Raw genomic sequence first — 11,742 nt, 5'->3', positions numbered from 1 at the left:
GAGGATTACTTCACTGCAACCGAACCTCAATATCAGCCCGGAGACAACCTCTAAACCCAGCCTCCTGGGCCCACCCTGATCTCATCCTCCCTGGGCCGTCTCAAGTGGCCTCGACTCCCTCCAGACCGGAGGCATGTACAGCTTCATGAGTTCACCTGAGCTCCTGTTACTCCCCTGCGGCTCCACACGCACTAGTCGACTGAAGACTGAACCGTTTGCACAGACTTTGAGGGGTGTAAACACGAGCGAGCTGGGGAGGCGAACAGGGGGAATTGTGGGTAAAGTTGGAAGTGGAGGACGTGGAAAGTTGTGGCCATAACCATTATAATTATATGAAATGATGCCTGTATTCAGTGTAAATACGAGATGCTTGTTTAAGGTTTATTTTTTAGTTTGTTTTCATTCAGGGTTTTTGTTTTGTTATCCCCGCTCATCTTTTTTGTGTTGCTTTGCAAAGAAGCAGTTTTGGCCGCGTTGAGGAACCCGTGGAACGAGTGTTGAATTTGAGAATGTTTGTGGTTTGTTCATTTTCTCCTCCGCTGACGAGATCATGTTCCAAATGGAGGAATAAAAATTCAAAGTCTTTATTATTCTAGTGGTTTTACCTGCAGAGGAAATTGGTTTCTCACAATTTCTTTAATTTATTTTTTGATTGTTTTTGCTTAAGATACTAAATTGAATTGACATCCTCTCCAAATTATTAGATGTTAACCTAATGTAACAAAGAATTATTTTACACATTGTACATTTTTGTGTTTCTAGCCAAATGTTAAAGACTGCCATACATCAGCATATCTCCACAGAGAAAATGCATTGTAGGCTATTGTCAGAAAAAAAGTAAATTAAAAATTGGACATTTTTGGGGTACAACAGCATGTCACTGGGGCAGTACCCTCAGAAGAACAACTTTGTACCTTATCTACCTCTAAAAGGTGTGTTTTAGTATCTTAAAGTAGTAATATGTACCTTTAAGTTACTACTACTGTTTAGGTCTAAGTAATGTACAAAGTTGTCCTGCTGAGGATACGCTCTTGAATTTGTTCATGATATTTAGACATGACATTATGGTGCCTTGGAAGCCAGTCTGAAACCAGTTTTCAGAAATGTGGTTTAAGTCAAGTCATTGACTGACTGGGCAGCGAGTAAGCAAAGCAGATGTCCTTGGTTTCGGACACAGCCTCATTCAAATCAGATCAGGTTCCAACTGGTCCCTATCCTCATGTGCTGTTCTCCATGTTCTCCATGGAGGACACTTTTAAAATGTATTTGTTTCAATGTATTTTAATTCATCTAGATATGGAACTTATGGAACTGTTTGGATTTGGATCAAGGGAACACTCCAAAGTACCATTTCCCTCGTTGGTTTGTACAGTGCCCATCAGAACGTCTTTAAAACCCCTCACCTGCATTTCATTTGGTTTAACAGTATCGTAAGTGTCAGTAATCACCTCAAAATTGCCATTATCATTTTTTTTAACATGCCATTTTGTTAACATTTCCCATTTGGAAATAAAAATACAATATTTTACAAGCTTTACTCGTCTTTCTTATTACCAGTTAAAGCAGCACTATGTAACTTTTGGCGCACTAGCGGTTAATAAACAGAATTCCAACCGGAGCTACTTCTCTAAGTTTATGTCTATGGCGATTCACGCAAGTATGTGTTACTCCGCAGCGCTGACGACCCGACCAGGCTACAATAGTCCAAATATAAGTACTTATTATAAGTGTACCGTAGTGATTCGGAATAAGACAAAAACGCAGTTTGGAAGATGAATTCATGATGTACTCGCTCATTATATACATTTTGCAAATTTCGAACACAGAAAAAGTTACATAGTGCTGCTTTAAATCCCTCTTTAAAAGCTAAGGCGGTTTCAAGCTGCATATTTATTTCTCTGCTTATTTTAACAGGTTGCAGCATTCGTTCGCACTATGCCCCTAAGCAAGTAAAGTTTCTGTGTTGAGCTTATTTTTGCCATTGGTAGTGTACTGAACTCAGCAGAAAATAAGTAAAAAAAATCATTTTACACTTATTTATCAACACAAGCTTTTACAATACAGTCGTTTTAAAAAAAATATATATATATATAAAATAGTGGCACATAATACTTATTACTCATTTTGTCCTATAAGATTTTGGTCGTATGGTAGTATTTTTATTAGAGAGCTGCAAGAAAGTTATTCCATAATGGGGGAAGCAGAATGTCTGACTGAACCTATGCTGCACTCAGAAGTACTGGTGCCCTCAGGATAACAACTCCAAAGAAAAGAAACAAAAGTGTTAACATTGGCGTAGATGCCACTCAATGCTGGTTAGTAAATATACAAAAGATCTGACTAAAGCTGTGGTCACATTTACTATTGCTTGGCGAAGGAAAGACCAGATGTGACTATAAAAGGTAACACTTTATTTCACAGTGTCTTTGTTACATGTTACATACTGTTATATTAATAACAATAAATTATGCATGATTACTGTACATGCAACTACAATAGCTGGGTTTGTCCCTTTTTAACCCAGCGCTGGGTTATATTTAACCCAGCATTTTTTAGAGTGTGGAGCAGAAGACATGGCAGAGCAGAACAAGCAGGTAAAGCTGGACAAACAGAAGACCGTGGTGGACGCAGGAGATAGTTAGCAGATTCTGCCAGAGCCAGTGAAGAGGAAGAGCCAAATGAAGCTGATCTCTTCACAGACTGCCTTCCATTCATCCTCTGCATGAACTCAGGATCATTGCTAACTTGATTCAGCTTAAAAATTTAAGATGGCAACTGATTTTTCATAGTGTGTGATGGAGCCGAAACAAATCTTGACTCTACACACACGTATATATTTATATTATTTATATGACAGATAAACATATTTAATATATAAACATAACATATTTTTCTTAAATATATACATGTATGTGTGTATTTATAGACATAATAAATATATACAGTACACACACACATATATTTTCTAAACAAAAACGTTTATTTGGATGCGATTAATCGCGATTAATCGTTTGACAGCACTCATTTTAAGAAACAAAACAAACAAATCTTGGTGTGTGTGGTGGCTCGTCAAGCGAATGTGATCTTCCTGAAACAGTTGAACATATTTTAATAAAATGTAAAGGATATGACAACGAAAGAGTACAATCCTGGTAGGTGGCGGTAAATGCACCTAAAGCTGGTTTGCCAAGCGCCACAAAACGTCAAAGAAGAAGAAGAAGAAGAATCTTGGGCCGTGTCCGAAATCGCCCCCTATACCCTATACCTCGAGTGCACTCATTCAATCCCACAATGCACTGCAAAAACGAGTGTACAACTGGTGCACGCTCAACGGCTAGAGAATGCCCAAATTGCCCATAATGCACCGTGAGAGTCACGCGCCGAATGAATTCCCGCATCTCGCCAGAAGATGGCGCCCGCAGCTGATTAATCAATCCGTTCATTTTTACAAAGCGCTCATCCATGGCGTACAGCATAATGTACAACACGGGTATAAATTCATTGTAAATTGATTATTAAATTGTTTGATTAGGGTTTATACATAATTTCCGTGACAGAGTTTAAGATAAATCCTTTAATCTTACTACTGGAGCTGCTAGTTTGCTAGTTTCAAATGATTAATAAACAGCAAGCACAAACTATGCAAAAGCGGCATTCCTTCCGGTGCACTCAGTGTCCGAATTCACTACTCGTTTTCATTCACTCCTTCTAGTGAACTGAATTAGTGACCTAATGTAGGGAATAGTGAATGAGGGTATAGGGGGCGATTTCGGACACAGCCTTGGTGTTTCGACCGGAGAAGCGGCCAGTCGGGGGCAGTAAAGAGCGGTCAATGCCTATAGCACCTTTAACAGAAGAAGAGGAATGTCCTCTGTGTAGAGATTTCAAACATGGGCTCAAGAGTAACACGCCTGATGAGAAACTTTAATATAGAGAATCGCGCTCACCGAGAAATAAGCAAGACCAAACCTAAAGCAGCACCTCGACATCCAGCATCCAGCAGTAGTCCACGAGAAGACATCGCCGGTGAGAACTGCTAGACTACTGACATTACATCATGAAGATCCTTCTAGTGGTGAAGGATCATACCTCGTGGCTTTTAGAAGAAATATGACTTGTGAATATGATTTATTACAGCCATGAGGGGAAATACATAACCGCTCAAAGACTGCCAGACAGATTTCGTTCTTTAACTTAACATTTTAATGCAAATTCTATATATGTGGTGTTAATGAACCTGCTTATTGCACAAACATAAATATGTGAACACCTCCTATTAATAAAGGGGTTTGAATAGTACAGTGACAACCAATCTTAATGCTTGTCATACAATGACAGCCCTTAACTGTAACGGAAGTATTTTTCCTTTCTATTTATGTCCTTGAATATCGAGACAAAATATCTGAACTATTATTAATAGTAATGTTATGTAAGGAAAATAAATTGATCGTGCTACATTCTATCGAAGTGAAGACTGTCATAATTGTAAAACAATATGACAACTGGTTTCTTTTACAAGAAAACACTATAAATAAGCACACTGTATACCATAACGCAGTTTCATTTGTATTCTTGTCTTTTCATATTGTTCATCTACTTTAGTTTTTTTGATCACAGTGCTGTTGAAAAAACCAGCATATGCTGGTTAGGTATGTTTTGGTCATGTGCTGGTCCTAAACTGGTCCGACCAGCTTAAGACCAGCACATGACCAGCTAAGGACCAGCATAAACCAGCAAAGGACCAGCTTAAACCAGCAAAGGTCCATCTTAAACCAGCATCCCAGCTTCAAAACATACCTAACCAGCATATGCTGTTTTTTTCAACAGGGAGGCCATGTATGACACATTGATTTTAAACTTGTTTTCAATGCCTTCATTACCTTGCACTCTGATGTGGATCCATAGATAGCTGTGCCAAAAGCCAGACCCGTATAAAGAGCATGTCTACATACTTTTGGCAATGAATTATATCCATAATCAAACTGCATGTTACACACTTTTTGCATGATCTGACATAGGTGTTTCTATGGCAGAAGAGATTCACCAGAAGAATGATCCACTGCTGTCGATGCTCAAGGACGTTTATGTGGAGTCTAAAGATCCCGATCCTCAGGTTTGAATTTTAGGATCTTTTGACCTACAGACCAATTAAAGTCAGCAGCAATTACTATGGTATCAACAAGACGCATTGATTCATATTTATTAAGTTGCCTTTTAATAAATTGCGTCAAATTTCACCAACAATTGCAAAGCAAAATTTCTTAAAATGGATCAACAGCATAGTTATAAAGAAAAAGAAAAAACACAGGGCACTTTGGAATAGAAACAGTGGGTCAAGTCAAGTCACCTTTATTTATATAGCGCTTTTAACAATACAGATTGCGTCAAAGCAACTGAACAGCATTAATTAGGAAAATAGTGTGTCAATAATGCAAACAATTCATAACATTTACAAAGTATAGACTTAGGCTACAACAGTAAAATATGTTATGCGCTGGGGAAAACATATCTCAATTGCATTAAACAACACAAGCAGTCGGTCAGCACCTGCAGCAGCCGCCCACGTGCTTCTGAGCCTCTTTGAAGCGTTTCATTCAAATTGCTCTTGTGCTTCAGACAACTTAGGTCGTGCATTTTTCCCCACTTCAGTTTCCTCTGTGGCCATTTTCAAATGCTTCGTACTGTGAAATTTACAGGCCAAATTGAAAAGTACCTGCATTTGGTGCTTGGTGGGTGTTAATTTTGTACCCTGAATGTCACAACTCGATATTTAGTGAGAATGATAGAAGAATTGTTTAAAATAGCATGGTGTCACTAGTTAATGTCATGTCAAATAGAAAATATAAAAATATTGCTGTATAGAAGTATTGTATGTCTGAATTATTACTGTGGCTCAACCAATCATAATCCTGGACCAGAACTATTCATTGATATGAACTCAAAGCATTGTCAATCTGCACTGAATGCGTGCAGAAAATATGACATTTATGAATTCTTTTTATGCAGTAGACAGTAGGTCTCTACGATGTTTAGGTGAAATGCGAAGGGTGTGCATAGATGCGATCCAAGTCTTTTTGCACTTGATTATCCTTTTGAAATGCCACACATAATATGCATGTGCGGCTTACTGCCAGACAGATTGCACTGCAGTAGGTGCTGTAAGAAATCACGCCTGTTCTATTAAATCAATAGACTATGTAAATGGTAAGAAAGAGTCCATGTTTTTTAGACTACTAGGCTTAGAAACACACTGTGTCTATGAACAGTTTTGGGGGTAACGTATTGCAAGTAATGCGAGTTAAGTAAACAGATTACTTTTTTTAAGTAAAGTAACACAAATTACAAGAAAATATCAGAGTTACCTTTTCAAAGTAATGCCAGTTACTTTGTTTTCCCATTTATTGAATGGCAGCTCTCCTGTCCCCATGTTGAGAGCAATTGGGAATAAATGCAGAGGCTTTGTGTGCGCTGTGTGAACATGATGCTTACTGTAGTTCTAGACTAAATGTGAGCATGCATTTACTCACCTCACTTGCACAAAAACAGATTTAGTATTCCTCAAAATGAATAAAAACTGAAATGCAAACTCAGAATATGACGTAAACCTGCAATAATTAAATGTCAATTGAATTTACATTTCCTTCAGCCTGAGGCTTATTCATTTCACTTTGGTGTGAAAGGGCTTTAACATATGCCAAAAATCTAACTTTTTAGTATTAAAAACATACAAGCAAGCCCAGCCCAGATAAGAAAAAGTAATGCAAAAGTAACGTAACGCATTACTTTCCATAAAAAAAAAAAAACTAAGCGATGCATTTTTAGGGAGTAACTCATTATTGTAATGCATTACTTTTAAAAGTAACTTTCCCCAACACTATTAGTGGTGTAGAACCTTCTTCTCATGCGTCCTATTCTTAATGCAATCCAGAATGGTAGCACAGCCAATAGGTTTGTTTGAGCTGCGCCCTCTACTGTACAGACGTGAACTTTCATTTCCTTCAGCCTGAGGCTTATTCGGTTCACTTTGTGAAAAGGTGCGTATAGGACTTTTACGTTTGCCAAATATTTTTTTGTTTACATATTAAAAACAAGCAAGCCCAGCTCAGATGAGAAAAAGTAACAAAATGCATTACTTTTCATAAAAAGTAACTAGGTAATGCAATTAGTTACTTTTTTAAGGGAGCAACACAATATTGTAATGCATTACTTTTAAAATTGACTTTCCCCAACACTATGAATCATTTTGCGTGTTTGGGTGTGCTGTTTTGCTTTAAATTCCGTTTTAAAGGGGTCATATGATGCTGCTAAAAAAGAACATTATTTTGTGTATTTGGTGTAATGAAATGTGTTTATGCGGTTTAAGGTAAAAAAACACATTATTTTCCACATACTGTACATTATTGTTTCTCCTCTATGCCCCGCCTTTCTGAAACACGTCGATTTTTACAAAGCTCATCGTTCTAAAAAAGCGAGGTGTGCTGTGATTGGCCAGATTATAATGACTTATACTGACTGTCTTTTCATGCGTTGTTGCATCGCGCCGCGTAAACATAAAACCATGTCTGCATTTGTGATCGGAGAAACGTCAAACAACAAGCGCTAACGTTACTCTACACTGCTCAAAACTCGCGTCAGTGGCAAATTCTTTAAATATGAAAACATACTTACAGACTGTGAGTCAGAACAGCCGGCATTGTAGGCTACTCTCCCAGGTTCAGGAAACAGTCCTCCGTAAAATGCGTTGCACACATATGAATATTTGGGTTGAACTGTTCTGGAACAGTGTTGTAAATACAACTTAACCACTGATTTCTAGTTGTGTCCTCTTTCGGAAGGCCAAAAAAAGTAGTTTCGCTTTCGCAACAAAACACACAGCATCTTCACGACATGGTGGCGGCAACAACAATACTACAGCGAGAATCAAAGTTACGCCTTTTTTCTTTGCGTGAACATTTGGGCGGCGTTATGCAAATCTTCCCACATCGTGACGTAGACATGTGGGGGCGTGTTTAAACGAGGTGTTTTTGGAGGGCGTGGACGAGTCTTAAAGGGATAGTTCACCCAAAAATTAAAATTCTGTCATTAGCTCTCTGACCCTCCCCTAGACAGCAAGGGTCCTTACACGATCAAGGTCCAGAAACATAGCAAGGAGATCTGTAAAATAATCAGGTGTGACATCAGGGATTCAACCGTAATTTTACGAAGCTACAAGAATACTTTTTGTGCGCAAAAGAAAAAAATAAAACGACTTTATTCAACAATTCGTCTCCTCCGTGTCACAGTAGCGCCATTTTGGAGAGTATCCACTAAACGCGAACAGCGTATGCTATTCTGTGTGCGTTCAGTGGATATTCTCAAAATTGGCGCTACAGGGTGACGCGGAGGAGACGAATTGTTGAATAAAGTCGTTTTTAAAGTCGTTTCATCAAAAATATCTTAATTTGTGTTCAGAAGATGAACAGAGGTCTTACGGGTTTGGAATGACATGAGGGCGAGTAATTAATGACAGAATTTTCATTTTTGGGTGAACTAACCCTTTAACTTTTATAAAGAATATCTCTTTGGGTTTGAGACTTTAGTCTTTGCAACTTTAGGGATCTTATCTATTCACGAACAGCTTGTAACACTTCAAAGAGAAAGGAAAACTTAAAATTGCATCATATGTCCCCTTTAAAAAAGAGGTGGTGTGCACTGCCCTCTACTGGTGTGGCTGACTCTCTGTGCTCTGTGTGCTGCAGGCTGAAACAGTTCCTGGGGTTAAGAAGGTGGAGGAGGAGACGCAGCGCAGGGCGCTGAAGTACAGTCTACCGGGCGAGCCCTATGGTTTCTGTGATGTTACTGATGTTCCCAAAGGCAAACTGTCGCTTGTGGAAGCTTTAACTGCCCTGAACAATCACAAACGCCTACCTAAAACATGGACTCCAGAGAAGCTGGCACAGGAGTACTCTCTGGACCCAAAAGATGCCAAAGCACTGACAGAATTCTTTTTTCCCTTTGACATCAAAATCATTCCACCAAAAACAGAGGAGACTAAACAGATTAAGGATTCTTAGCACATATGAACACTGTCGCATACAGACTCGAGCCGTCTCTGAAACACGCACAGTATCTAGATACATGTGTTTTGACATGTGTTTGTATTGTTTGTTTTTGAAGGGCCTGTCATAATTATTTATTCATTTGCTGTCTCATTTAAAGCATGGCATATCCCAGCATGTATTATAGTAATAACGAAGATAAGGTAATGTAAACGTTACTGGACTGGAAATCTTGTCAGCCAGATCAATTTCTAGTGTAAAACATCAGTACGGATTATAATTTTCATTTAATATGAAGAAACTGGCTCAGGAATGCTGCATTATGTTTATGTGAACACTGCAGTTTGCATCTGTTTTCACTGACAATAAATCAGTTGCCCCATGCATTGGTCATTTTAATCCAGTGTACTGAATATAACGTTATTTTTTATACAGTTACTCTCTGCCATTTTGCTCTTGAATATTTTTCATCAATACTTCTTTGCACTCCCAGTTATCATCAATGTGATGAGTTTTGAATTCATTTTGTGTGATTTGTTGAATTTTTGTGGTTTACTGTGAATTATATAAGGAATATTATGAGAAACTCATTTCTTTTCAGATGTATCATGCCTTAGTTTAATAGGGGAGACATGGGCCAATTGTAGATTTTTGTTCTTTTGATATCTAGAGATGAGAACATAATTTGCGGGCTGTCCCGGATTTACACGCTTGAACCAGCAGATGTCCTCAGCGTAGCATTGGGTTCGGTTCATTAGTTTCAGAAGACCTACTTTCTCTTATCACTATATCAAAACTTTACCGTTCTCTTTCTGTTGTTTATTTCGTTGTGTTTTATATTTCAAACTCACTGCTGACCGCAGTACTACCGCGGTCACTTGATTGATTCGTTTCCATCCCGCAACGAAACGCAGCTGCATCGACATCGATGATTGGCCGAAGTGAAAACTCCAGCTGGCGAATCCTGCATTTTCATTGGTTAACGGTGTGTAAATCAAATCCGGCGCTGAAATTTAATTGGTTTACTTTGAGTGACGCGATACTCGGTGAATGCGGACAGCACGAGCGACGCGGTGTGTTTGGGATGCATTTGCGGAATGAGAAGCGGGTACAAAATGTTTCATGCATTCCTCTCCGTTTAAAATGAGCGTCTGCACTCGACAAAACAGCTATATTTTAAGTCTGTTTAGCTCAGGTTTTTTTTTTTTGTTAGATCATTACGAGGTTAAACATCTGTTTTGCAACGGGGGGTTTCAGGTTGATTTACATCCCCAAAACGGGCAAAACTGATGTTTTTTATTTTATTTTATTTTTTATGTTTTTGACACGTTTAGTTAGTGTTTTTCAACCGAAACCGTGTCAGCCTCTCGAAGAAATAGATTTCACGGATGGACGCATATTTTAGGTAGAAATGTGGGATGTCGGAGCTTCAAACATCTGGCGAGAGAAGGATGTGTATCTGAATCTAAGCTCATAATGATGTGACTGATGCAGCAGCATATATATAAAAAAAAATTTTTTTAAAAAGCCACAGAGGAGAATCAAGGTAAAACACCAGCTTATTTAATTATTGTGTTTAGAAAGCAATATATAAGATAAATATTGTGATGTTCTCTGCACTTTCCTCCATTTTAAATCAGTTGATCCACTTTCAAGGTGAATCTTCCAGATATGTTAGGTTTTGAGGGATATTTATAAATTAAATTTTGAATTAAAAATAAATATTTCTTAATTAAATTATTGCAGGGGGAATTTTCACTGGATAAATATAATATCAGTGCAACAAAAGTTAATTCGTAAGATTTGTAAGAATCTTATAGCTATTTTTCCCCCGTGTTCTGTAACCTGTTCATCTGAGATGAAAGTCTTTGGTCCATAAGTATCTGGAATTCAATGAGCTTTATCATTTAGTATCTTCTTCTAGCCCGGACCTTTTCTATCTGATTATAGAAATGGAGGAATTTTCTAGGTTCCAAGCATCAAACCGTCTTGGACTACTGTTGAGGCCTCTTGAAGTGATTGTGGTTCAGAAGAATGGAAACATTCTCCAAGCACAGATGAAGAGACACTTAATCATTTTATTCCTGTTGCTAGGATCCACAACTATTCAGTATACATGACAGTACCAGGTCGTCTCTGCTGTCACTATGGTTTCGGCATATACTGTACCACTGATAGTCTCTAGTCTACAAGATGCTCTCCACTTCAGTTTGACTTGTGCTTTTAAACAAGCCTGTTAATTTCTATAATGTGAGTCATATGATTTAACCCAGATAAAACAAATGTTGTGGGGACACTTGGTAAAACCTGAATTTTTTGACGTTATGGGGATATTTTTTGTTCCCATGAGGAAAACAGCTTATAAATCATACTAAATTATGTTTTTTGACAACCTACGTGTGCGTGTATGTTCGTGTGTGAAGATAATTATGTATGTGAGTATGCATGCGTGCTTGCATGTGGGTGGGTGAGTATCAGTAGCATTAAAGGGGTCATATGATGCGATTTCAAGTTTTCCTTTCTCTTTGGAGTGTTACAAGCTGACTGTGCAGCAACTCAGAGCACTTTTCATACTCTTTATACTGGCTAAAGCACATTTGTTTCAATTTATGAGAATAGAACACTACCAGTTTTTTAAGAATTCTCTTATGCTCACCAAGCCTGCATTTATTTGATCCAAAGTACAGCAAAAACAGTAAAATTT

The 11,742-nt window shown here is 38.1% G+C and overlaps 2 protein-coding genes across 4 annotated transcripts in view; both read left to right on the top strand.

Annotated features, from left to right (window-relative positions):
* Nucleotides 1-3,799: 3,799 nt before the first annotated feature.
* On the top strand, nt 3,800-9,422 carry LOC107755001 (NADH dehydrogenase [ubiquinone] 1 alpha subcomplex assembly factor 4-like). 2 transcript variants are annotated; one of them, XM_016571645.1, is made up of 3 exons: nt 3,800-4,026; nt 5,034-5,113; nt 8,739-9,422. In XM_016571645.1, the coding sequence occupies exons 1-3, from the start codon at nt 3,891-3,893 to the stop codon at nt 9,051-9,053; spliced, it is 531 nt and encodes a 176-aa protein (XP_016427131.1). In that variant the 5' UTR covers nt 3,800-3,890; the 3' UTR covers nt 9,054-9,422. The 2 variants fall into 2 exon arrangements, with proteins under 2 accessions (XP_016427131.1, XP_016427130.1); XM_016571644.1 differs by having other exon boundaries at nt 5,019-5,113.
* Nucleotides 9,423-10,100: 678 nt separating this feature from the next.
* Nucleotides 10,101-11,742, top strand: part of LOC107755000 (probable G-protein coupled receptor 63) — a 7,071-nt gene continuing 5,429 nt past the window's right edge. Inside the window, exon 1 of one of the 2 annotated variants that reach the window (XM_016571643.1) lies at nt 10,101-10,111. The gene's annotated coding sequence lies outside the window, so the exon portion shown is untranslated. Of the gene's footprint in view, nt 10,112-10,560; nt 10,585-11,742 lie in introns of those variants that run through there. The other variant, XM_016571641.1, reaches the window with a different exon arrangement.

The sequence above is a fragment of the Sinocyclocheilus rhinocerous genome, unplaced genomic scaffold (genome assembly GCF_001515625.1).
Source record: "Sinocyclocheilus rhinocerous isolate Xijiao unplaced genomic scaffold, SAMN03320098_v1.1 scaffold3064, whole genome shotgun sequence".
Lineage (NCBI taxonomy): Eukaryota > Metazoa > Chordata > Actinopteri > Cypriniformes > Cyprinidae > Sinocyclocheilus > Sinocyclocheilus rhinocerous.
Note: the sequence above shows the minus strand (reverse complement) of the source record. Positions and strands in the feature narration are given on the sequence as shown.

Coding starts and splice junctions, on each gene's coding strand:
- LOC107755001 (XM_016571644.1), top strand. CDS start 3,891: ATGGGCTCAAGAGTAACACGCCTGATGAGAAACTTTAATATAGAGAAT. Junction 4,027..5,018: donor TCCACGAGAAGACATCGCCG/GTGAGAACTGCT, acceptor GATCTGACATAG/GTGTTTCTATGGCAGAAGAG. Junction 5,114..8,738: donor CTAAAGATCCCGATCCTCAG/GTTTGAATTTTA, acceptor TGTGTGCTGCAG/GCTGAAACAGTTCCTGGGGT.